The 24717-nt window shown below is 42.1% G+C and overlaps 2 protein-coding genes across 8 annotated transcripts in view; both read left to right on the forward strand.

Annotated features, from left to right (window-relative positions):
- The first annotated feature begins 1696 nt into the window (after positions 1 to 1696).
- plscr3b (phospholipid scramblase 3b) lies at positions 1697 to 14787 on the forward strand. 4 transcript variants are annotated; one of them, XM_024806500.2, is made up of 8 exons: positions 1699 to 1966; positions 2571 to 2660; positions 7270 to 7544; positions 8322 to 8364; positions 8554 to 8774; positions 10905 to 11066; positions 11958 to 12119; positions 12213 to 14787. In XM_024806500.2, exons 2-8 carry the CDS (start codon positions 2648 to 2650, stop codon positions 12270 to 12272), a joined length of 936 nt encoding a protein of 311 aa, XP_024662268.1. In that variant the 5' UTR covers positions 1699 to 1966; positions 2571 to 2647; the 3' UTR covers positions 12273 to 14787. The 4 variants fall into 4 exon arrangements, with proteins under 4 accessions (XP_024662274.1, XP_024662268.1, XP_076737926.1 ...); XM_024806506.2 differs by lacking the exon at positions 2571 to 2660 and having other exon boundaries at positions 1697 to 1966; XM_076881811.1 differs by lacking the exon at positions 1699 to 1966 and having other exon boundaries at positions 2547 to 2660.
- A 3273-nt stretch (positions 14788 to 18060) lies between these two features.
- The window catches only part of LOC106674494 (phospholipid scramblase 1), a 19649-nt gene continuing 12992 nt past the window's right edge, over positions 18061 to 24717 (forward strand). Inside the window, exons 1-3 of one of the 4 annotated variants that reach the window (XM_076881812.1) lie at positions 18061 to 18082; positions 19707 to 19798; positions 21792 to 22066. In XM_076881812.1, the coding sequence (XP_076737927.1) occupies positions 19786 to 19798; positions 21792 to 22066 (288 nt within the window). In that variant the 5' untranslated portion in view covers positions 18061 to 18082; positions 19707 to 19785. Of the gene's footprint in view, positions 18083 to 18642; positions 18901 to 19706; positions 19799 to 21791; positions 22067 to 24717 lie in introns of those variants that run through there. The other 3 variants (XM_076881816.1, XM_024806509.2, XM_076881814.1) reach the window with 3 other exon arrangements.

The following is a 24717-nucleotide window of genomic DNA, read 5'->3' on the forward strand; positions in this document are numbered from 1 at the left end:
CTAAAGCATGACAGGTACAAGAACTGGGTTGGAAATGAGTGAAAAAGCAACCAATGAGCAAAGAAAAATCTCCAGAAAGCCTGGAAACTATTGCTCATGACCACTTTTAAAAAGAAAAATTAGTGGTCTTCTATGTCTGGCTCATTGGTAGCAAAATACTAGAAATAAGTGGAGGCTTCACAATTTTGCACAGTACAGTGATTGGTAGTATGTGTCCTGTGTATGGCCCTCTCTCTCTCTCTAACTGTGTGTATGAGCTGACACACTCCGCCCCGTCTTTTTGCCCTATAAGTATCAGGCATTGCAGCAGGTCCCAAATATAGACTCGCAGAGACGATCCTCACTCACAAAAAATATTAATGAGAAAAAAAAAAAAAAAAAAATATATATATATATATATATATATATATTTTTTTTTTTTTTCTCCGATTGAATCTGCATTGAAATGCAATGTAAGTTCAGCTATTTGTGTTTGTGAGAGATGAGCAGAAATATCAAAATGAGCAACGTATGTCAAAGACATATGAGTTTACCGTGAGCTAGCACAAAGTGAGGCAGCCAAAACAAACCACACTGAGCTGCTGATGGGAGCCATTTCTCTTTCTACTTTTATACAAACTACTCATATGTTTATTTTTGGCCTGTTCATTTTTTTTAGGACACTTTAGTTGCCCCATAAAGTCCAACGTTTTGCATCAGCTTATATATAGCAGCAGCAGTACAAGATCTTACCAATGTAAAATTGGTGTTTACCCATTACTGAATCTTAGAATTAATCTTAATTTAATAATTTAACTGAAAGTTTCCATTCTGCTTATATAAGTATGACTATTTTGATTTTTGGTTCAAGTAGCCTACATTTTACTACTAATCCTTCCTTGCTTCTATGAATACTCGAATTTCCCCTTACGTAATGTTTTAAATTAAGTTATTGCTATTTTTTAACTTCTTGCTATGTTTGAAAAGCAAAAATATAGCATTGGAAAATGCTCAATAAGAAGAACAAGTTAGTTTTAAACATTATATTTTGAGTTTAAGTTTATTTTTACATTGTTCTTAAAGCTGGATTAATTGTACAGGGTGGGCCATTTATATGGATACACCGTAATAAAATAGGAATGGTTGGTGATATTTAAGTCCTGTTTGTGGCACATTAGTATACGTGAGGAGGTAAACTCTTGAAGATGGGTGGTGACCATGGTGGCCATTCAGAAGTCGGCCATCTTGGATACAACTTTTGTTTTTTCAATAGGAAGAGGGCCATGTGACACATCAAACTTATTGGTAATGTCACAGCATGGGAGATGGGTGGTCTCGTAGGGTGTCTTGCATTGAAATCTGCTGCAATGACCTGGTTATCTGCAATGACCCGGTTACTGCGTTTACCAGATATCAACACAATTTCGATCCGCTCCTCACGTGTTAACCTCTTCGACATGTCAATGGCTGTGAACAAAGAGAAACTTGTAAATAACTCATGAAAGAATAAAGTTACGTTGAAACCAAGCACACCATTGTTTTTCTTGTGACATTATGTACATATATGTACTGTGTATTTACTGTAGTGTCTGGGTTTCCTGAGGAGGAGGAGCCGGAGAAGGTGGCTGTGATTTCTGGCATTTTGGCGCCCCCTGGTGGTCGGAGCTGCCCCAGTGTTTCACAGATCGCTCCGCTCCTTCTCGTCTTCCTCCCGCATCTGCAGCGAGCGATAACAAGTTTAGACGTCCCTGGTGACGCCGGTCTCCTCTTCCCGCCCAGTGCACAAAAGCCCTCATCTCAGTGACCCACCAAAGCCTTAGCCCATGTAAAATCCCGGAAAGGGGGGAGGAGACTAGGAAGAAGTGGAGGGAGGCGTACAGCACAGCTGCAGCTAACAGGTTAAAGGAAGAGCACAGCAAGCTTCTGCTTTCCCACCACTTTCTTTCCATTTCTTGTCGCTGGATCTTCAGGGAAAACAGCCACTGAGGTGAGATATTTTTGTGTGAGTGTGTGCTGTTCCTCACCATATTTTAGCTCGAGTGTTTTTTTCTTCTTCTTTCTTTTACTACGACATAAAGACTGCTCACGAGGAAGGAGATGCTCGCGACCTTTACTTTAAGAAGCTGTAGGTGTTTTTCTCTTTAATAAGCTCTCATGGGAACATGAGAGGGAACTTTAATGACGTCTAAAGGGGCAAAAAAAAAAAAAAAGCTTAATGCTGACATTTAGTGGCAGTTAGCTGCCAGTCTTGGGCTGACACGGGGCACACCCACTCCTTTTATTTTTATGATTTAGGTCTGAAATACTGTGCATCAGGGACAAAAGGGCCACGACTTTGAACCCAACATTGTCAGGATTGTTTTGGACCTCTGGTCTGTGTCTGGATATTATCCGTGAAGCTTTGTGTCGGGATGCCACATAGGGCACATTTACACACAACCTCGAGTCGCTCGCCTTGAACGCATGACCGATTGAAGTTAAAAATTCACGTTTGTGTTATTGTCGCTCTCTGCGCACCCTCCTCCAGTCCTGCTGGTTTCTATTACACCCACCCCTCCCCTTTTTTTCTCTTCTTCCCTTTATCCTTTCAGTTTCCCATAGAAACCGTGCGATTGCGTCGGGAAGTGTGACCTTATTTTTCTTCCTCCGCCCAGAAAAGCTCTGCACCATGTCTGCTCCTGGTAAGTGCCTAGATTTCACATTTATGCTGACTTTTGTTTTCAGTTTTTTCTTTGGACGAAAATATGAAGACGTAAGAGTGTTTTAAAAACGTGAGCAGTGTGGCGTACTTTAATAGTTTTAACACTTTGCTTCCATTACGTCACGCTTTGTAAAATGCTAGAAGTTTTCTCACACTTGCCCCGTTAGCTTTCCACTAAACCCAACAGCCTGAATAATGAGCACACTGTCCAGCCCACACAGTAGACTTCTGAAGGTGGGGGACGTTTTTTATTTTTTCTTCCCCAAGAAATTCCAGGAATACTTTCTTGAAAACACGTCAGAGTCTTTGGCCCAGCAGACTTCTCTCACTGAGTGGAAAAGGTGAAAGGTGCTATTGTTTGTGTATGCCAGCGCAGTGGATGCACCCACACTTTTTTCTGTTTTTTTTTTTTTCTTTTTTTTTTTCTTTTCTATTAAATGTGAAGTAAAGAGAGGGATGTTGAGCAAAGGCAGACGACTAGCTTCACACTGTCTAACTTCCTTTTTAAACTTTCATTACACACAAATGGCACAAGAGGTTGTTTTTTAATTGTAGTCCACAAGGCTTTATTACATTGATCAGCCTTTGCCAGCAGACTCGTGACTAAATGGGCTTTTCCAGTCACCCGGTCTTGTTCGTTGTGGTTGTAACGACTCAAAAGAAAGTAGTGCTCCACTCATGAAAGTAAATCTTTTTGGAATTTTTTGGCATTCAGACAACAATTCTAATGCCGAGACAGGAGGGGGGGAAAAAAACAACACAAAACGTTGTCAGCTTTGTATTTATCCTTACTGCTGAGTGGGAATATCAAGTGCAAACTGATTGAAAACATCATTTTATAGTTTACATGTATTCCTCACTGGTGACTGAGCCTGACCTGCACATAGGTGGTAAAGCAGTGAGGGGAGCATAAATAGAGCAGGGACAGAATCTGCATCGGTGATGGCGTCACTTCACTAGAAGGATCCTCCCGGATCCAACCAGAGATCTTTTGCTTGTTAGGTGAATATGTAAACCAATACTAGTCATAATATTAAGTAAACATGGGGGGGAGAATCCTTCCTCTTTCCCAGGCAAAGTACTAGCTGTCATGTCCACCTCGTTTTTGAGTGTCTTTCTCTGGACAGGGTTTAATTAATAATTTGATGGAGGAATAATTTCAGGAATGCTTTTCTGAGTAGTTTCTCGCTTCTGGTTGTCCATCCCTGCCCCTGCCCAGTGCTTGTAGTGCTGTGGAGACACTCCGAGGGAGGATCTGCTTAGCTGAGCTCATGGTGCATTTTCACCCTTCCATAGGAGTCCATGCTCACTCACAAGAGGAAGTAAAATTTTTCTAGATGAGACTGTGGAAAGATCATCAGGCACTCCTGCAGCTGCCTTCCTCTCACAATCTTTTACTTGGTCGCGTGTGTGTGTGTGTGTGTGGGGGGGGGGGGAACCACAGGCCAGTGACCTTTAGAAAAGTTAGACTCATGTGCTTCAGGTAATTGCACGATGTGAATAAAAACCAGTTTGGCCAGTCTTGAGACCAAAATCCCTTATTGACATCCCATTCCATTTAAATGTGTATAGACCTTTTTGTTTAGTTTTTTTTTTTCCATTACCAGTATACTCGCTGCGATTCACATCAAAAAGCACATCTGTAAAGAACATACAGTGCAGAAAAGCAGCTCAGATATAACATTCAGAGAGAAACCCAACGGGCATGTGGACGCTCTCGTCAGCAAAAACAAGCTGATCTAAATTTGATCTTTCTAAATTCTTTCTTAATTATGTCCTGACTGCTGTTAGAAAACGGCACAGCACACATACTTTCACATGACGGTCTGTCAGCCAGGTGTGACTCAGGAGGCTCGTCACGTCATTTGTGTTAAGGCAGTGACTTTATGGTTGATGCTTCCTGTGTAGTAAAGTGAGCCATTAAGTAACCAATCATTTCTCTACGAGCAAAAATGTCTTCAGCTTCCTTTGTCTTTTCTTCCTTGGGCAGTTCACAACTTTCCCCAAATGAATATCTGGTAAAGGTAAATTTTGTTTTTTGGGGGTCCCGTCATAAACTAGAGCTGTTAACCAAAGTCAGTTTGTCATTTATATTTCTATATAGATTTATATATTTAAAATAAGCAGAAAACACTCATATTGGAAAAGACTACAAACACGGGAAAGCGAGATTACAAAGCTGTGTTGACCTTAAAATGAGTTTTCTGTGTGTCTCATTAATGCATGAGGAGCCCCACTTTGATCCCAGGTGGAGACACACATCTCCTGGTGTAGTAAAAAAAATAAATCTGTCACACTGAAATATGTGGAGCTACCCTTTGTCAATAAGGGTAGCTCAATAATCTTTGCTGTGCATGTAACCTGGTCAGAAGCAGGTTATATATTCAGTTTTGGTTTAAAATGGGCTGGAAGTGGCACGTTTTTACTGATTCTTTTATTTACAGCACGTTGTAAGCGCGATACAGATTCTCTGCTGGCTACTATGTTTTGCAAGAGCAGCTTGTAAAGCCGTATCTTGGAAAGATCGGGAATGAAGCGCAACAGTAAAGTTACAGCAGCTCACACTGAGCTTTGCAGTGTCAGAAAATCTATAAAAATGATTTGAGATCAGATTCTAATGTGTTGCTAAGTCTGTTTTACATGCCTCCACATGTCTTTTATTAATATATGGGATGTTAATGTTTATTATTAGTTAAACGTGTAGCTGTCGTGTTAGGGGGGGAAAAAACTAGAGCACCATGCAGTGTTTCAATAATTTTCTCAAATTAAAATGTTAATTTTTACTGCTCTGTTTACTAAATCGCAAAATCAACAAGTTTCTGCAGCTTTAATCTCTTTTGTTTGTAACAGTGGGAAGTTTCACCATTAGGTTTTTATTATCATCGCCATTTATCATCATCATTTGATAATGTCTCTGATTGGTGTAGGAGACACTCACAGGGAGGCAGAAAGCCCGGCTTAATAGAGGAAGTTGATAACCATCATCGTGATATTGGGGTTTCAGGTCAGGCCGGCTTACACACAGTTCTCAGGGCTAAAGGAAACCGTCCTCAGTACAAGTACAAACGACCACCACGATGCATTAGACTTGCACTATTAAAATTTTCTACATTTTCTGCCTCTCCACCACACCAGATTTCTTTTTTTTTTTTTTTTATCTTGTCTGTTAAAATCATAGCAGCAGTCCTATGATAGTGAAACTATTAACATTTTTTTTAACCTTTATTCTTGGAAGCAGGATAAGGGAAGGTGGTTAATAAAATTCGGCATTGATTTTCCATTATCTCAGACATCTCACATTTTACATTTTACAGTGGGGCTTAAATGCTGTGTTCTAAACGAGGTCTGTACTATGGAACGAGATATGCGTGCGTGTGTGCACGACTGTAGTAGTGAGGGGAAATGTGTCTTTTTACACACCAAAGACTGATCGGTCAATGCTGTATAATTTTGACCAACGTTGTTGTCGTTATGAAGTGAGAATGATCACATTTTTGCATTTTAAACAAGGACATTACAAAACCATTCGACTCAGTTTAGACGTTATTGGCATAACATATGATCATAAGGACAGCTGTGTTCCAGTGGACCTTGCAGTTTATCTGATGACAGCGTTTTACACATTCATAAAAGTAAGCAATCCCCAGTTAGTCATTGTTATGAATCTTGTGAAAGTGAGTCCCATAGCACACAACAGAGGTGCAACTGGCCCTGTGTAGGGTCTTATGGCCCCTCGTGGCATTCTCCAGGGCAGCCACAGAGTAGGCTGGCTGCTAGCCTCTTGAGACTAGTGTGCACTTATGGTTCTGTTGATTTAACGCAACAGCTGCTTTAAATAAGATGCAAACACTGTGAGAGACAAAGTTACATATCCCTGTGCTGACGGCGTCCGCTCTTCCTATCTGAAATCCTCACTTAATGTAAGAATCTTCAGTTCCTGTCCAAAAGATCCCCAAATCTTAGTTTTCACATCACATATTCAGTTTTTCCACCATGGAAACACTGACAATTGGTTTCCAACATATCATGGATCCAGTTTTTCCAGTATAGGTAGGTCATTACTGTTGTGTTGCAATCACCGGCCAATTAGCTCTGCCCTGTCTACTAAAAAAAAAAAAAGGGCGGATGATTCACAGCGTGCGCACACACGCACTCACACTCAGCAGAGTAGCTGCTTCTAGCGAGACACTCGGCGATCACTGCTCTCAGCTTCTCTCTCTGCTCTGACTGGAAGGTAAGAACCTGGAGACGACCAGCCGTGGTCAACGCAGCTGGTCTATAATCCTAAACAGCAGCTTCAGGCTTTTGACTCTTATATCATTTTTATGTGTGTATATTTATATTATCATTCATACTCAGGGTTGATGGTGTCTTTTAGTTTTTTGTGCCCCATCTTACATATTACAGCTTTATTTATTTTCCTTGTATTCTCTGGTTGTTTTATGGTAAAATTGAGCTCTACTTTCTAAAGTTTGACTGTCATAGTTTGTACAGCAACAACTGAGCTCATGAATTCAAATTCAATCAAATCAGACTGTCGGTATATCTGAACAGGTTTTGATTGTGTCTATTTTTTTTCCCCCTTCCAGTTTACCCAGGCGCTCCAAACCAGCCACCCTATCCCATGTCTCAACCCGGCGGAGCACCGTATCCAGTTCCTCCTGGATATGGAGATCCCAGTCAAGCCCCTGCACCGGGCTTCAACATGGGCTATTCAGGACAACCTGCGGTCATGTACCAGCCAGCACCCATAGGGCCAGCTCCAGGCCCTGAATACGGTGGCCCACCAGGGGGGATTTCACCAGCTCCTGGAGGTCCAGCAGTCCCCGTTGGTGTCCCACCTGGACTTGAGTACCTCACACAGGTAGGGCAGAGAAAGGTTAAACCAGTGCAGTTTTTTGTTGTTTTGTTTTATATGCTGTCCTGTTCAGCAGCTTTTGGAGTCACAATTATGATCTGAATGCACTCTTGTGCCAAACATATTTTGCTTTTCCAAGATGAGCTCTGAAAATTCACTGTAGGCTCCACTTGTTCACGTCTTTCTTTTATCTATCTAGTCATTCGTTCCTATTAGTGTTATATCAGGCATTACATTGTATGTTTAGTATTACAATATCCAAGCTGACAGGCAGATTAAAAAAAAAGAAAAGTCAGTGCAGTCAGGTGATTTTGAGAGCTACGATTGGTTCCACTGTCTTCTTAAATGTCACAAAAATTTTTTTTGTCACGAACTCTTAAGTAAACTTTCTAACAATGACCGATGACTCAGTTAATCCTTCCATTTTACTTGGAATTTGTATGAACTTGAAAAATTGCTGGCCATGTGCGTAACCCGACACAGTTCCTGGATCTGTTGCATGCCAAGCAGTAAGAGAAAAGGTCACATGTTTAAGACTGTAGTGGGTAAAAGTAGTGTTTTATAGTTCTGTTGGCTCACCATTGAAATACTTGCAGTTTGCTGCACTTTTTGGTGATCATTAATCTCAACTAGGATTTGTGACACTAAAGTCAGTTTCCTTTTTAAAACAATATGTGAGGTCATACGTGCTTTTAATTGTTTTTAGAAGGAAGAGACTTTCAGATTGCAGGATGTGCCACAGAGTTGCCTTTTTTCAGTTTGCTTTCTCTCCTTCGGTTTTAGATTGACCAGATCCTGATCCATCAGAAAGTCGAACTCCTGGAAGGTGAGGCGTGCATCTTGTTGAACACAGAATATTTAATCCTTCAGCAGCTCATAAGCAGCAGTGTGTGAGGCTTAAAGCCTCTCAAGATGAAAACGAATGGAAGAAAAATTATATCTGCCCTTGAAATTCCTTACTTATCTTTACTTCATTGCTCACCGTTTTCCCTTCTCTTCTCCCAACCACGCCCAGCATTCATCGGTTTTGAGACAAACAACCAGTATGAAATCAAAAACAGTCTGGGTCAAAAGATCTACAAGGCCAAAGAGAAGAATGACTGCTGCACCAGGAACTGTTGCGGCTCTCTGCGCAGCTTCGACATGAAAATAAAGGACAACATGGACAGGGAGGTTATCCGTCTCATCAGGCCTTTCCGCTGCGTCTCCTGCTGGTGTCCCTGCTGCTTGCAAGAGGTCAGTCCACTCTAATGTTTCTGTGTTTGAGTAGAAGTGACTTGGCTAGTGTTGAAAGAGGTTAATGGAGTCATATTGCATTCATTTACCACACCTAGACCAATATTGTTCCCGGTCAAAAGCATTTTTGGTGTGAAATCTGAGTACTCATCCATCATATCTGGATTATTGTATTTGATCTAGATGTGCTGGTTAATCTTTAGCTATATTAAATATCTGAAGAGACTCAAATAGGGAAGAATAAACTCTTTACTTTCTGTAGCACTCTGTTCACTTTCTGTAGCACTCTGTTCGTAGTTTATGTTAAGACATACCTAATCACTTTTTTTGATTAAATAAAGATAGATACAAAAGTTAGATCAGATAAAGGCAAATAAATCAAGACATTACAGTTTTATAAGGGGCAATGAATTGTTTTTAATGTAATGTAGAAATTAAAGGAAAAATCTGAAGATTTTAAGAGAAACGCGAGCTCTGTAGTTTATTTTGTGACACTTACACTTACAACAGCTCATCTCCTGTTCAGGATTTACTTCTATTCTTCAGGAATGTTTTTAGTGGAGCTGCTATACAAGTCTGATTTATTCGCCTGCCTCTGTTAACCCTGCTGGATTTAAAGTAGTTTTTAGGGTGGGAAGTGGGCTAATTTACTGCTGATTGGTCCAGGTGACCAAAGAAACTGCTCTGAGTTATCAGTGTGCTCTGTCCTGGAACCAACTGCATGCAGATTAATGTTCTCTGCATTGACAGTCGATTGGAGCTGCAGACCCTGCCTGTATCATTAGTGATAATTGATGTGAAATTGGAGTCAGTTTGACAAGGACACTGGTATTTGCTTTTTATGCACGTTTGAGTTTTATGGTGAAATGTACAGAGTGCACAGTGTAAGCAGTTAAAAGGAGGCTTCCAGTGAGCAGTCAATGCACTGTGGAACAGATGCAGACAGTTTAATTTCTTGAATTTCCCTCAGAACATCTGGTATCAGATGGTTATTTATCGGTTATTTAACACAACCTCTACAGATGTTATGAATGGGGATGCAATACATAAAGGCTGATACTGTTTGGTACCATGCTGTAAATATGCTTATTAAAGGTCTTGAATTCAACACAGGGAGACTGTGTGGACAGACTCGCTATGGCTTCTCTTGGAGATGATGTTAAAATAACTTTGTTTTTAAGCACGAGCTCCCTGCTCTTGTGGCTCAGATCCAAATAACATGTAAAAAAGCTACTTATCAACACGTCTCTAACACATTTACAGCTTAAATTTAAATCACAAGGTTCTGGCATGGCCGGGCCAGAGTCAGTATCAGCAGGAAAAGCCACGTCCATTATGTCGTCCTTCATATTTCAAAAGCTGTCCAGAGGGTCAGATCTGAGTCTTTGCCAGGACAATTCTGGCCCCCAAGACATTTGAATTCACCATAGTCTAGTGCATGTTATAGTGCATGTAACAGACATTTGATACTGCTACTTACAGCCAGACTGGAAGAAAACCTTAGTCCTGTGTTTAAAGTAATAAATAATTGTTAGTCTTTTCTCATGTAAAATACAGAGGCCTATCAGTTCTTCGTTCTTCATAACAACCTGCAGCCTCACAGTGCCAGTGATTCATACCTTTGCCTTTCCTCTCTTTGTCTTGAGTTACTGTTGCCGAGTGGTTGCTGCTGACCGGTGTTTCAGTGCCTTTGTGTGCCACTCTGCTCAGGCAGGGTTTTGTTAAGACCATGAATGGCCCTTTTGTCTGTCCAAACTATTTCCTAGACTCCCTGATCCTTTGCCATACGTCCACTGAGACCTTTTTCTCTTTGCCCTTGTGTAATCACATCGTTAGTGGTCTGTCTACAGAAAGTTCCCAATGGTACAAATCTAAGAAGATATCCAATCATACTGCAGCTCTCGGTTTAGTGCCCAGACAGGAACCATGTGAGATGCATTCCCTTTGTTTACATGGTTTAACAATCAAGCAGTCAGCCTCACTTATCATTCCTGCTGTCCAGCATGACACCGCGTGACGTTTTATTTATAGCTGTCAGTGTCCAGGAAAGAGAGCAAACGAAGCTCTGTGAAATAGCTTTCTAATTTTGTGCAGAGCTACTATGTGTCTAACTAACTATGTGACCAACAGATGGAGGTCCAGGCTCCACCTGGGACCACCATAGGGTACGTCAAACAGGACTGGCACCCTTTCCTGCCAAAGTTTTCCATCCAGGGAGCAAACAAGGAGACACTCATGAGACTGGAGGGGCCCTGCTTTGCCTGCAACTGCTGTGGAGATGTCAACTTTGAGGTGAGCTCAGAGGGTCGTTGTTTGTGGGGGGAAACCGAACTCTGAGTAAATTTCATCCATCAGCCAACAGTGATTTGTTACAGATCCACTCAGATAATCTAAACAGGACTGGTAACAGTCACAGAAATGTTGATGATGATTTTAATTAAGTCAAAGGAATAGTTGATAGTTTTGGAAAACACTTTCTATTCACTTTATTGTAGAGTTTAGTGAAAAGGTTGATACGACTCTTATCTGTCCATAAAATATGAGGGTACACCTCGAAGTCAGGCTACTATCCAGCCTGTGCAATGAAAAAATTAAATCTTCCTATTAGTCTCACTTCCTGGTTTCCCACATGACATCCTGCACACATTACTTGAGAATTGACATGATACAACTACTGGCTGCAAGTAGTTGTGATTAGACGCAGGGGAAATGCAATTGTAGGGAGGCTAAAGCAGCTTAAATAGCAGATCAGGTCAGCTGATCTGCCAGGATTGCAGCAGAGCCTGCTTTTTGTCATCTGTTTGCACAAAGGTTGTGCTTGAGATTTTCTTTATTACGTAATCTTCTTGTGTCTTGGTGAGCTTGCTTGTCAGTATTTTCTCCCACTCGTCCAGTTACTTTTCCAACACTAAAGAGCATTCATGGAAACACATTTTTCCCATTACTTTGACACCAAGTGAATGATCCTTAGTGCTGCTGGTGGTCAGATTGTGTTACCTTTCATAAGGACCAAAAAAGCTGTTTTATCTCCTGATAAGTGCATGTTAAGCTTTTATTTCTCAGCAAGAAGGCAAGAAAATTTTAAACAGCAGCAAGGCTGATGTTGTTTCCATTGTTTAAAGAAAGTGTGTGCGACAGGATTAACAACTTGTGATGAACGCTGGTATTATTTTTTTTTTGCAGCTGAAGGGGAAAGATGGTGGCACACCCATTGGTCGCATCAGCAAGCAGTGGAGCGGCCTTTTGAAGGAAGTCTTCACTGACACAGATAATTTTGGCATCCAGTTCCCGCTGGACTTGGACGTGAAGATGAAAGCTGTGCTAATGGGCGCCTGCTTCCTCATCGTAAGTCCCCAATCTAGAAGAACATAGTTGATTTTGAAATATGTGGTGTGTTGTTGAATAAAATAATTCATTACTTTTAACGTTGCTTTGCAGGATTTCATGTTCTTTGAGAAAGTCGGAGAGGCCAACCAGCGCAGCAGTGTGTTTTCATAACAGAGGAAAGAGGAACCGTGGGGGGGCGGCCTATGATGAAGGTGTTTTCCTGTTATGTAACATTTGTAATTGTTTTGTTCATTTGTTACCAGTCCCATAATCCATTTATATACACATACAACTCATTGTGAGTGAATAAACTCTTGATTAGATTGAAAACTTCGAATCTCTCCAAAGTCAAAGACTGAAATTTTCAGTGTTTCTGTACATTCTGTAGATGTTTCACCTCTTTTTAAGCACATCACTGTATTCATAGCAAGCAATTTACGCTACCAAATTTAAACTTGGAAACAGGTGTGGACACGCATCCTTTTGAATGTGTTTTGCTGCACTTGTGTTCACATTTCATTTCTTTCTTCTTTTTTGTCACCATCAGTTTGTCTTTTATTGTTAGTAATTTTATGTGCTTGCTCGAGCTTTATAAAGATATAACAGTATATCTAGTAGAAGTACAATACTGTTTTGTAGAAGATGTATTCATTGCTTTGCCTTCATTTATTCAGTTAAATGGTGGCAGAGTCGATCTGTCAGTCCATTGCTTTGGTATGGTGATCATCATAATCTGTGTACAGATATTTTTTTTTAATTTAAAAGTTGGCTTTTGTTTATTACTTTGGTGTATGCTCTACCAAACCTATTACATTCCTTTGAGCCTCCACTGTAGGCTGTATTTAGTGTTAATCAGCAAGTGTTGGCATGCAAAACACACTAAGATATGATGCTTGACATGGTAAGCCTTAAACCTGCCTTGGCTTCATTATATCAATGTCACTGTGAATATCTTAGCACAGGGGTGTCAAACTCAAATACACAGTGGGCCAAAATTCAAAACTGGAACAAAGTCGCAGGCTAACATTAATATTTATTTGAAAAAAAAAAAAAAAAAAAAAAAACTTCCTCCAGATATAAGAATGAATCTTTTCTTAATTTGGCCCGTGGGCCAGAGTTTGACACCTATGTCTTAGCATAAGCATTTGGCGCTAACCACTTGTGGACCACAGTTCCACTACACAGAGCCACTAGCACAGCTTTTAATCTTTTTGTCACTTATCAGAAGCCATATAGAAAACCTCGACGTTAGCCACGGGAATCCCGCTCTGGTTGTTTAGCTCAGGGTGGCATCATGTGCAAATGTTAGTGTGTAAATACACTGAAGTATAATTGCAGATATGCTCATCATTAAACCTGCCTGACATTATTTTATCATCCATGTAAATAGTTTATCTTTAAGCTCAGTTTGGGCTAAATGCTAACTACAGCCAGGAGGTGCATCACCCTAAGTCTTTTTGTCATTAACTAAAGCTTATGGGAAACATTTAGCCACAGTAAACTGGCTGTTTAGCATTTAGCCCACATAAGGAAGTGACATCGTACTAGCATGTAGACATGCTAACTTAGATGGTTGAAATGGCAAGCATCTTAACTACTAAACAACCTGTTGTTAACATGTGCCACTGTTGAGGTTTTAGCATTTAGCCCAAAGCTCTACTGTGCCTACGTACAGACAGTACCTGCCTTGTCCTAATTGTGCAGTTAGTTGACTGCCTTACAAAAAAGTCTGAACTAGTTAGCCGCTGTCACTTGTTTAGGGATGTGTTGCCTTTATTGGTGTGAAGTTGTGAATCACACATTTTTACCAAAGTGCACTCTTTTTATTCAGCAACATGTCTTCAGCCATGGTGCATGATGCAAAGCTGTTGCACAGGCTTTACTCTAAATGATCCTGTGCTCCCTTTATGGAGTTTGGTGGTTGCCGGTGACACCTCACCATCCAGTTTCCTTCACATACCACTGAGTTTGAACATGTGCCTGCGTAATGACATAGGGGAGAGAGAAAATGCAGGCGGAGGGAAAAATTTAAAAGCAGATGTTGAGGTTAGTGAGCATTGATCTGGCCTCAGAATGGTTGGAAAACCCCACAGGCAAAGCTTGCACGAAACACTGTAGTTCCTAAGTCCCTGGAAAGAGTTGGTGCAGTTATGACTGCTGGTACAGAGAACTAGAGAGGAGACCAGAATCTTAACTGAATCAATTGACTTGTTTTTTCGTTTTGTTTTTTTTTTTTTTTAAATTTGGTTGCTTTGCTCTACAGTGTTTGATAGATGAGAGGTTAATGTTGCACTTCTGTGTTTAATAATCACTCTTGTTCTGGGCACGCCTCCAGCGTGAGACCTGGTTGCCACAAGTGCTTTCAAATCCAGCTAGCTGTTTGCCATCACCAACCAAATGTATTGTATGTGCATGCATAGATATATGTATATGCTGAGTGGCCAGTACTAACCAAAGCATGTACAGTTGATTTAAGTTGCGCACTCACAGTTTACTGTTCCTCTGGAAGCTTTTTTTTCTTTCTATCATATATGTACAGCTGGGAGGGGCTGGAACATGTTTCCTGTGTTTTTTATCAAAAATGTTTTGTAACACTTTTCTTGTGATTGGACATTTTTACATATACAAGCAACGATGTATTTCTCAAATAAACAAATGCAACGATAAGCCTTTATTAAAAGCACAATCGTCTCTTGTTTTTCTGCCCACGTGATGCTGCAGGAAAATCTGGGGAAGGTGCTCTGTCGGCCTAAATGTGGACCATCTGGTTGCACTTGGAGAAAATGAGCTTTGGTTTAGTAGGGGAAATCTAGTCCCTCCTGCTCCGCCTCAAAACAAGCTCCATTCAAATCGTGCTTTTAGCCAATTTTATTTTTTTTAACTGTTGAATGGCATCCTCACTTCAGTCTGAACTTTCTGTACTATTTGCCTATTAACAGAAAGTTATTTATATCCATGCCGTTGTTCAGAAGCATGAGTGAAAGACAACAGCAGTGCTACTGGGTTAGATACAAAATCTTAGTGCTCCATCTCCTGGGAGCATGTGAGATGTTCATGTATAGTATTTCAGAACATGTCTGCACATGTCCACCCATCCCTCAAGAACACTGAGGCATGGCTTTGGAGTTTGTTTTCATACATGATCACCTAATATTTTACCTGCTATTGCTGTGCAAATATTTAAACCAGTTGTAGCGTGTCGGTGTACACAGGGTCAATCTTAGCAGGCAGTAGGACAAAGGTAAGAGCCTCTCTTAGAGAACTAAAGAGCCACAGAGCTGAGATCCTGTGTTCAGGCCACCAGAGATCAGTTTCTACTACAATATTTACAAATGTATTAAAACAGAAAACCTATGTGCAAAAGACGTGCTATTTAAAACCACATCATGTCATCTTTCTTCTAAGCTGTTTCAAGAATATTAGTCAGTTTTGTCTTCGCCCACCTTCAGTATATGTAAACATTATTACTTTTCTTTTTTTAATGCCTTTTTATATAGAGCATATATTGTTTTGATTTTCCTTGATGGCCATTTATATTTTACATGTATAAAATAGATTCCGATGGCTTATATTTTATCATTAGCTTCAAAAACACAGATAGGCAAGTGGGATTTTTTTTTTCTTTATTTGATGGTCTGACCTTTAGTTGCTGTTCAGCTCGCACTGGGTTCCAGTCATTTCATTGAAGTGCTTTATGAACCTCGTCCGTGGTCACGCCATGTACCGCCTCCATAACCTGAACAGAGCAATGAGAACAGCAGACAGTGAGCAGGAATACTGGAATTACTACCAACCAGACAAGCTGTCGTTTACATCAGTGTAAATATGGCCGCAATTTGTTCTTCTGTCTTTTATAGTGTTCAGTACGTGTACAGGACAGAAGATGGATTTAGGCAGGGTGACATCATCTGTTGGTTTATGCTGTCACCATCTTGGTTGCTAAAAAGCTGATGTTGTGAGAAAGGCAGGTTGCAAAACCATTGCCATTGAGCAATGGTTTTGCAAACCTGTGATTGAAAAAATTAGCCAATGAACGTGTGGCTTTATACCACAGATAATTCTCCGTTTTGAAATAGAATTTGACCAAGGCACCATTTTTATTCAATATGACTCTCAAATGATTTACTATGACTTACTGAGCCCATAAACTCAGGAGCAAAGTGTTTGCTCACAGGAAGCTGTGTCCCCATACCCTTCTATATGACTGGAACTCGTTTTGCAACCACAGCTACCATCTGTTGGCCTTCAGATAGAATGTAGATTTGAGACACTTCCACATTGCCTTCATTTTTTTTCCAAAGCGGAAGCTATGCCCATGTTTTATACTGTGTATGGTTCAGTAATAGCCAGAAAAGGGTTTCTGCACAACACATGATGTTACAGTGATGTTGACCTTTAATTTTTTTGGTCATAAAATGTTTTCTTTTTATAACGTAAGACATTTTTCAAGTGAGCACTTGTTTCCCTACAGGTGTTTCACAAAAACTGCATGAACAGGTCTGACCTTCACTTTGGATCTAAATAATTTCAGTTTTATCACCATAAACACCTCCACACCCCCCCAATTTTTGCACATGTCGAGGAGCGTGTCAGACTACATTTCACTGTGTGTTATACTTGTATAACTATGCATGTGACAAATAAAGAACCTTGAACCTTGATAAAGGCATAAAATCATGTTGATCAGTAGGAATCTCATCACTTGCCTGTGCAATGAGACCCTCTCTTGTGTTCCCGTTCTCTTATTCGCTCCTGATCTCTCTCCTGCTGTCAGAGTACTCATCCAGCTGGATGGCACCTGCTCCACTCCACAGTATTGAGGCACCACGCTCTATCCCCGACAACCTGCTGGGGTTGTGTCTGGTTTAGATTAGAGATGGACCGATCCTAAATTACTGGATCGGATATCGGAGAAAAATAAAAGAAATGTAATCCGATCCATTAAATATCAAAAAAGCACCTCACAAAACTTGCGACACGGCGTAACTCTGCTCATAACCGTAGCACGTAGGAGCAGTGTGCTCACGTGATAGAGCAGCTGTGTGTATTTGTAGCCTCGCTACCAAACCTGCATTTCATCTCTGAGGAAGTTATCCCAGAGAGAAGTAAAGCAAGTGTGTAAGTTGATCTCTGAATGTTTGTAAAGCATTCCCATGTTAAGCTTAACAACCGATATATGGAGCGACTGCCTCTTCTCTCTCCCTCCCTCTCCTGCTGCTACTTCAATCATGAAACTGATTAATGATCAGTTTCATTTCTGTCTGTCTCTCTTCTTTGTTTTTGGCCCACTTTGCACCAGAAAGAGGAAACCAGCGGCTGAACAACAGCAGCACGTTTAAGCTTGATAAGCTGTTGTTAGAATTTATTTAATATTACTTTCTACTCCAGGATCTTTTTCTACGCAGCTGACGCCTGTAACTGTGCAGGGGCGGATCTAGCAAAATGTCTGCCATCTATAATCCAGTTTTGAGATCCCTTCCCAGACGCCTTAACGCCCACTCACATCCTGGGCCATCTGATCTCAGGAATTCGCATGATAAGGTGGGGCCAGGTTTCACAATGAACTCACCCGAAACTCTGGCTGACTGGGATCCACACCCAGTTTCACACCTTGGCTCAGGCGATTAGAGGATCATCAGGGGGTCCTTTTGTCCCTCTGTGGGGGGTTTCTCCCACTAGGTTTATATCTGGGACTCTCCACCATTTGACCTTAGAACTGAAGAAGCTTCTCGGATGAGAGGTGAAACGTCTTCAAGTAACTTAAAGAAGTCCAGACGCTTTTCTTTGCAAGCTCCTTTGACTACGATGACCTGGATGACTGAGAACCTTCATAGACATATCTGAAGAGTACATAAATATCTGGTTTCAACTGTATATTTGATGATGTTGGTGTTTGGCTTGATTGTCAGCACAAAGAGGGAGAGAGAGGAACAGAGAGGGAGAGAGAGAATGAGGACAGAACAGAGATGGAACAAGAGCAGGTGAGACACACATGTTAGTCAAATGGTTGTTTGCCAAAACTCATCAGAACATGTACCTAGTGTTTCTTTTTAGATACCATTTGTTACTTTTCAAATATTTATTAAGTTTTGCAGGCTTGTTTGCACAACGAGGCTAAATAATTATATAAACTTTTCTCAATCTAAATATTGTACTTTGGTAGAATTAAAAAAATAAGTGTAGTGCAGGTCTATGATGATTTTTAGTGCTACTATCATCTAGTTCTGATTCTTGTTCTGTCTTGGTTAAGTCCTCAGTAGTCCTGATTTTGAACTGTTGTAGTCCTGTTTTAATTCTGGATCAGTTCTGGGTCTGGTTGAATTGGGGTTTAGTCCCTGTGTCTTGATACAGCCCTGATTTTGTTCTGCCTTGCTGCTTAATTAAAAAAGTAGTTTAAGGTGTCCTGCATATGTATATAGAATAGCATCTGGCTGCAGTTTAAAGACTTTTTTTGTCTCGGTCTCGTCTCAACTTGGTCTTGTCTTGGTCTCGATACCCTCTGGTCTTGGTCTTGTCTTGGTCTCGGATTAGGCGGTCTTGACTACAAGTCTACTCTGGTGACGCCAGTCTCCTCTTCCCGCCCAGTGCACTAAAACACTCGTGTTCACAGCTCAATGATCCACCAAAACCTTAGCTTTAAAATCCTGGAAAGGGGGAGGAGACTAGAGAGAAGTGAGAGGATGAGAGGCTTACAGCACAGGTTAGAGAAAGTGGGCAGGAACCCTCTGCTTTCCCCCCACTTAAGTTTCGTTTCTTGTCGTTGGCACTTCAAGGCACTTCAAGGGAAACAGCCAGAGAGGTGAGATATTTTTGTGTGAGTGTGTGTGCTGTTCATGACCTTATTTTTCTTATTCTAAGGAGCTTGGAAAGAAAGCATCTGGACTTCTTTAAGTTTCTTGAAAACATTTCTTCTATCACCTGAGAAGCTTCTTGGGTTCTAAGAGCAAATGGTGGAGAGTCCCAGATTTGCTCTTAGAACTGAAGAAGCTTCTCAGATGGTTGGAGAAACGTCTTCAAGAAACTTAAAGATGTCCAGACGCGTTTCTGTCCAAGCTCCTTAGAGTACGATGACCTGGATGACTGAGAACCTTCACAGACATATTTTTTTCTTATTCTTTCTTTTACTACGACATAAAGAGTGTTCACGAGGCAGGAGATGCTCGTGGGCTTTAAGAAGCTGTAGGTGTTTTTCTTTTTAATGAGCTCTAATGGGAACCTGAGTGTACTTTAATGACATATAAATGGGGAAAAAAGGGCTCCATTAGCTGCAAGTCCTGCGCTGACACGGGGCACGCCCAATCCTTTGATTTTCATAATGTAGGTCTCCATCAGGGACAAAAGGGCCACAAGTTGGAACCCAACTTTGTCAGGATTGTTTTGCACCTCTGGGTTGTCTCTGAATATTATCCGTGAAGCTTTGTGTCAGGATCCCAGACAGGGCACATTTACACACAACTTCGAGTCGCTCGCTTTGAGGGCATAACCGATTAAGGTTAAGCATTCATGTTTGTGCAACTGTCGCTCTCTGTGCACCCTCCTCCTGCTGGTTTCTATCTCACCCACCCCTCCCCCTTTTTTCTCTTCTTCTTCCCTTTATCCTTTCAGTTTTCCATAGAATTTCCATAGGATTGCGTCGGGAAGTGTGACCTTATTTTTCTTCCTCCACCCACAAAAGCTCTGCACCATGTCTGCTCCTGGTAAGTGACTGTATTTCACATTTGTGCTGACTGTTTTCCTTTCTTCATTGGGAGAAAATATGAAGATGTAAGAGTGTTTTAAAAATGTGAGAAAAAAATCCGGTCCACCCCCCAAAAGAAAAACTACTCACTTGTTATCACTGTCACGGTCAGCAATGGCAGACCGTGGAGTTGAGGAAAGTGGGACCCAAACGCTGGACTCTTATAGTGAAGGACAGTGGATTTATTTATAGTGAGTGGAAGAACAACAACTATGTACAGATCCAGCCTCCAGTGGCGATTCCTCTGTGAATCCCACACAGTGCACGTGTCCATAAACAGTGAAAAAGGTGACAACTACATAACCCGATTCTGCTCCGTGATTTCCCCTCGAGACGACGCTCTTCACTCCCGACTCCTGGTGACACAAAACCACACACAGCTCAGCAGGAAACCCACAGTAGCGATGTCGTTCACACAAACACCCATCAACAGAGGTACTTTACAGGGTTAACATAGTATAATCCCGCACTGACTGGAGCCCCGCCACCTTCCTAAGCAGGACATCAGCTGCAGCTGGTGAAGGCTAACGAGCAGAAGGTGCAACAGCCTCCAGTGCGGGAACACCTCCGGGTCACAGTCCCCTCAGCGACCCAAAAAATCCGGGAGCGCGTATGATCACACACACAGGAAGGAGGAAAAAAGGAAAGAAAACCACCAAAACACAACATACGGAATAATAAACATATCCAAAAAATACATGAGCCCTGGGTCCTTAGACTGCTGTTCACCCCAAGTCCAGCACCCTGAGGCTGTACGCTAAGCGGAAGAAAGGAGGCCAGGGACTAGTGAGTGTCAGCACCACAGTCCAGGATGAGGCAGTGAACATCCGTGAATACATCAGGAAGATGGCCCCAACCGACCACGTGCTCAGTGAATACCTCAGGCAGCAGAAATCCGAGGAAGAGGAGGCACCATCCTGGAGGGACAGGACCCTGCACAGTATGTACCGCCGGCAGATAGAAGAGGTGGCTGATATCCAGAAATCCTACCAGTGGCTGGACAAAGCTGGACTGAAAGACAGCACAGAGGCACTAATCATGGCAGCACAAGAACAAGCTCTGAGCACAAGATCCATAGAGGCTGGGGTCTATCACACCAGGCAAGACCCCAGGTGCAGGCTGTGTAAAGATGCCCCTGAGACAATCCAGCACATAACAGCAGGGTGCACGATGCTAGCTGGCAGGGCATACATGGTATGCCATAACCAAGTGGCCAGCATAGTGTACAGAAACATCTGTGCTGACTATGGCCTGGAAGTCGCAAGGTCAAAATGGGAAATGCCAACTATGGTGGTGGAGAAGGACCGAGCTAATCTGTGGGACTTCCAGATACAGACGGACAAAATGGTGGTGGCTAACCAACCGGACATAGTGGTGGTAGATAAACAGAAGAAGACGGCCGTAGTGATCGATGTAGCAGGTCCGAATGACAGCAACATCAGGAAGAAGGAACACAAGAAACTTGAGAAATACCAAGGGCTCAGAGAAGAGCTGGAGAAGATGTGGAGGATGAAGGTAACAGTGATCCCAGTGGTAACTAGCTAAGCAAGTGGCTCCAGCAAATCCAGGAAAAACATCAGAGATCTCTGTCCAGAAGAGTGCTAGGAACAGCTAAGATACTTCGCAGGACCCTCAGGTTCCCAGGCCTCTGATAGAGGACCCGAGCTTGAAGGATAGAGAGGGGAATTTATATACCGGTATATATATGTAGCGTAGTTTTTATGTGTGTATATTTATATTGTCATTCATACTCAGAGTTGATGGATTGTTTTAGTTTTTTGTGATCTCTTACATTTCCCCCTTGTATTTCTTATTTGTGCTAAATATTGGTAAATATTGAGCTCTACTTTCTCAAGTTTGACTGTCATAGTTTGTATGGTGACAACCGAGCTCATATATTCAAATTCAGTCAAATCAGACTGTCAGTATATCTGAACAGATTTCCCCTCCAGTTTACCCAGGTGCTCCAAACCAGTCATCCTACCCCATGTCTCAGCCCGGTGGAGGTACATGTCCAGTTTCTCCTGGATATGGACACCCCAGTCATGGCCATCCACCGGGCTTCAACATGGGCTATAAAAAACAGCCTACGGTCATGTACCAGCCAGTACCCATAGGACCAGCTCCAGGCCCTGAATACGGTGGCCCATCAGGGGGGATTTCACCAGCTCCTGGAGGTCCAGCAGTCCCCGTTGGTGTCCCACCTGGACTTGAGTACCTCACACAGGTAGGGCAGAGAAAGGTTAAACCAGTGCAGTTTTTTGTTGTTTTGTTTTATATGCTGTCCTGTTCAGCAGCTTTTGGAGTCACAATTATGATCTGAATGCACTCTTGTGCCAGACATATTTTGCTTTTCCAAGATGAGCTCTGAAAATTCACTGTAGGCTCCACTTGTTCACGTCTTTCTTTCATCTATCTAGTTATTTCTTTCTATTAGTGTTATATCAGTCATTGGATAGTAGAGACCTTCCCAAACTGTGGGGCCCATCCCCGGGGGGGGGCGCAGAGCCATGGCAGGGGGGGCACGGGATGAAAAGGGGGGGGAAAAAACAAAACGCTTGGACACTGCTAGCACGGGCGCCTACAGAAACGCAAAGCAGGAGATGAAGCATAGCTGAATATGTTTCCAAACCAACTTCATTCTAAGCCTAGGACTAGAAAATATGGTGAAGCATATCTGCCCTTTGGTTTCACCTGCACAAGTGCCGAGGTAGGTCTCCCCTGCAGAATTGGTCTTCCCTTTGTTGGGAGCAGCGCTGGGCTGTTTAAATCACGGACAAACAGTATCCCACATTTGTGATTTTTAGTTCACAAACACTTGCTGTAATAACTAACTACTCCTGACATTTTGGAGATGTTAGCTCTGTATACAGTAAAGTTACAGCGGGATACAAATAATATCAGGCTGATCCTGCCACGATTTGTTCCACCTGTTCAAATCATGGACAAACAGTATCCCACAGCTGTTTATGTTTTTGAACCCATTTTGCACAGAGAGGCATTTTTTGAAAAATGTATTGATAGCAATGTTGAATATTATTACACAGGGAAAAAAAACAACTACACGTAAAATAATCACATCTGCCTTTGTAAATGGAGGGACTGTAACTGCGTGCGTGTATGTAAGCGTGTAAAACCTGCAGATAGTCAGATTAACAGTATTTTGTCTCTATCTGCCATTCTGCAATTCTCATGTAAACAATAACGTGGCGCACAGCGTGACGTGAAAAAAGGCACATACCTTTGACATTGCGTGACGAACTCTGTATTCCTCGTCCACACATAAACACAAAAAAGGAGTTTTGAAAAATCTCAGTTTTCGGTGATTCGAAACGCTGTTTACGTGTGGACGAAACAGCTGCGTTTTCAAAAATACCCGTGTAGGTGTGGACGTAGCGTAAAAGAGTTAGTAGTTTATTTTCTTACTACCTGTAATTTATTGCAGATTACTTGTATTTGCTTAATTGTTTACTAAATGTTTGAGGTGTGAAATAAACCGCAATGGAGCAAAATATGGGTGTGTGTGGTTGGAGGATGTGTGGGTGCGTGTGCGTGTTCGCGGGGGCGCGAACAACACGAAAAATGTTCGGGGAGGCGCGAAAATCTTTCTTGTAAAACAAAGGGGGGCCCGGCAAAAAAAGTTTGGGAACCACTGGCAGAATAAAAAATCATTGCAATCAGGTGATTGTGAGTGCTGTGGCATTGGTTCAGTGTCTTGTTAAATGTCATGAATTTTGATCAGAATCGCGTTTATATATATATATATATATATATATATATATATATATATATATATATATATATATATATATATATATATATATATATATATATATTTATTTATTTATATATATATATATAAAAAACACCCAGCACGCCCCTGCGGGCGGTTTATCCTTCAAGCTCGGGTCCTCTACCAGAGGCCTGGGAGCTTGAGGGTCCTGCGCAGTATCTTAGCTGTTCCCAGGACTGCGCTCTTCTGGACAGAGATCTCCGATGTTGTTCCCGGGATCTGCTGGAGCCACTCGCCTATCTTGGGAGTCACCGCACCTAGTGCTCCGATTACCACGGGGACCACCGTTACCTTCACCCTCCACATCCTCTCGAGCTCTTCTCTGAGCCCTTGGTATTTCTCCAGCTTCTCGTGTTCCTTCTTCCTGATATTGCTGTCATTCGGAACCGCTACATCGATCACTACGGCCGTCTTCTTCTGTTTGTCTACCACCACTATGTCCGGTTGGTTAGCCACCACCATTTTGTCCGTCTGTATCTGGAAGTCCCACAGGATCTTAGCTCGGTCATTCTCCACCACCCTTGGGGGCATCTCCCATTTTGACCTCGGGACTTCCAGGTTATACTCCGCACAGATGTTCCTGTACACTATGCCGGCCACTTGGTTATGGCGTTCCATGTATGCCTTGCCTGCTAGCATCTTGCACCCTGCTGTTATGTGCTGGATTGTCTCTGGGGCATCTTTACACAGCCTGCACCTGGGGTCTTGCCTGGTGTGATAGACCCCAGCCTCTATGGATCTTGTGCTCAGAGCTTGTTCTTGTGCTGCCATGATTAGTGCCTCCGTGCTGTCTTTCAGTCCAGCTTTGTCCAGCCACTGGTAGGATTTCTGGATATCAGCCACCTCCTCTATCTGCCGGTGGTACATACCGTGCAGGGCTCTGTCCTTCCATGATGGTTCCTCGTCTCCCTCCTCTTTCTTGGGTTTCTGCTGCCTGAGGTATTCACTGAGCACTCGGTCAGTTGGGGCCATCTTCCCAATGTATTCTTGGATGTTCGTTGTCTCATCCTGGACTGTGGTGCTGACACTCACCAGTCCCCGGCCCCCTTCCTTCCGCTTAGCGTACAGCCTCAGGGTGCTGGACT

The sequence above is a fragment of the Maylandia zebra genome, linkage group LG3, assembly GCF_041146795.1.
Source record: "Maylandia zebra isolate NMK-2024a linkage group LG3, Mzebra_GT3a, whole genome shotgun sequence".
In the NCBI taxonomy this organism is placed as follows: domain Eukaryota; kingdom Metazoa; phylum Chordata; class Actinopteri; order Cichliformes; family Cichlidae; genus Maylandia; species Maylandia zebra.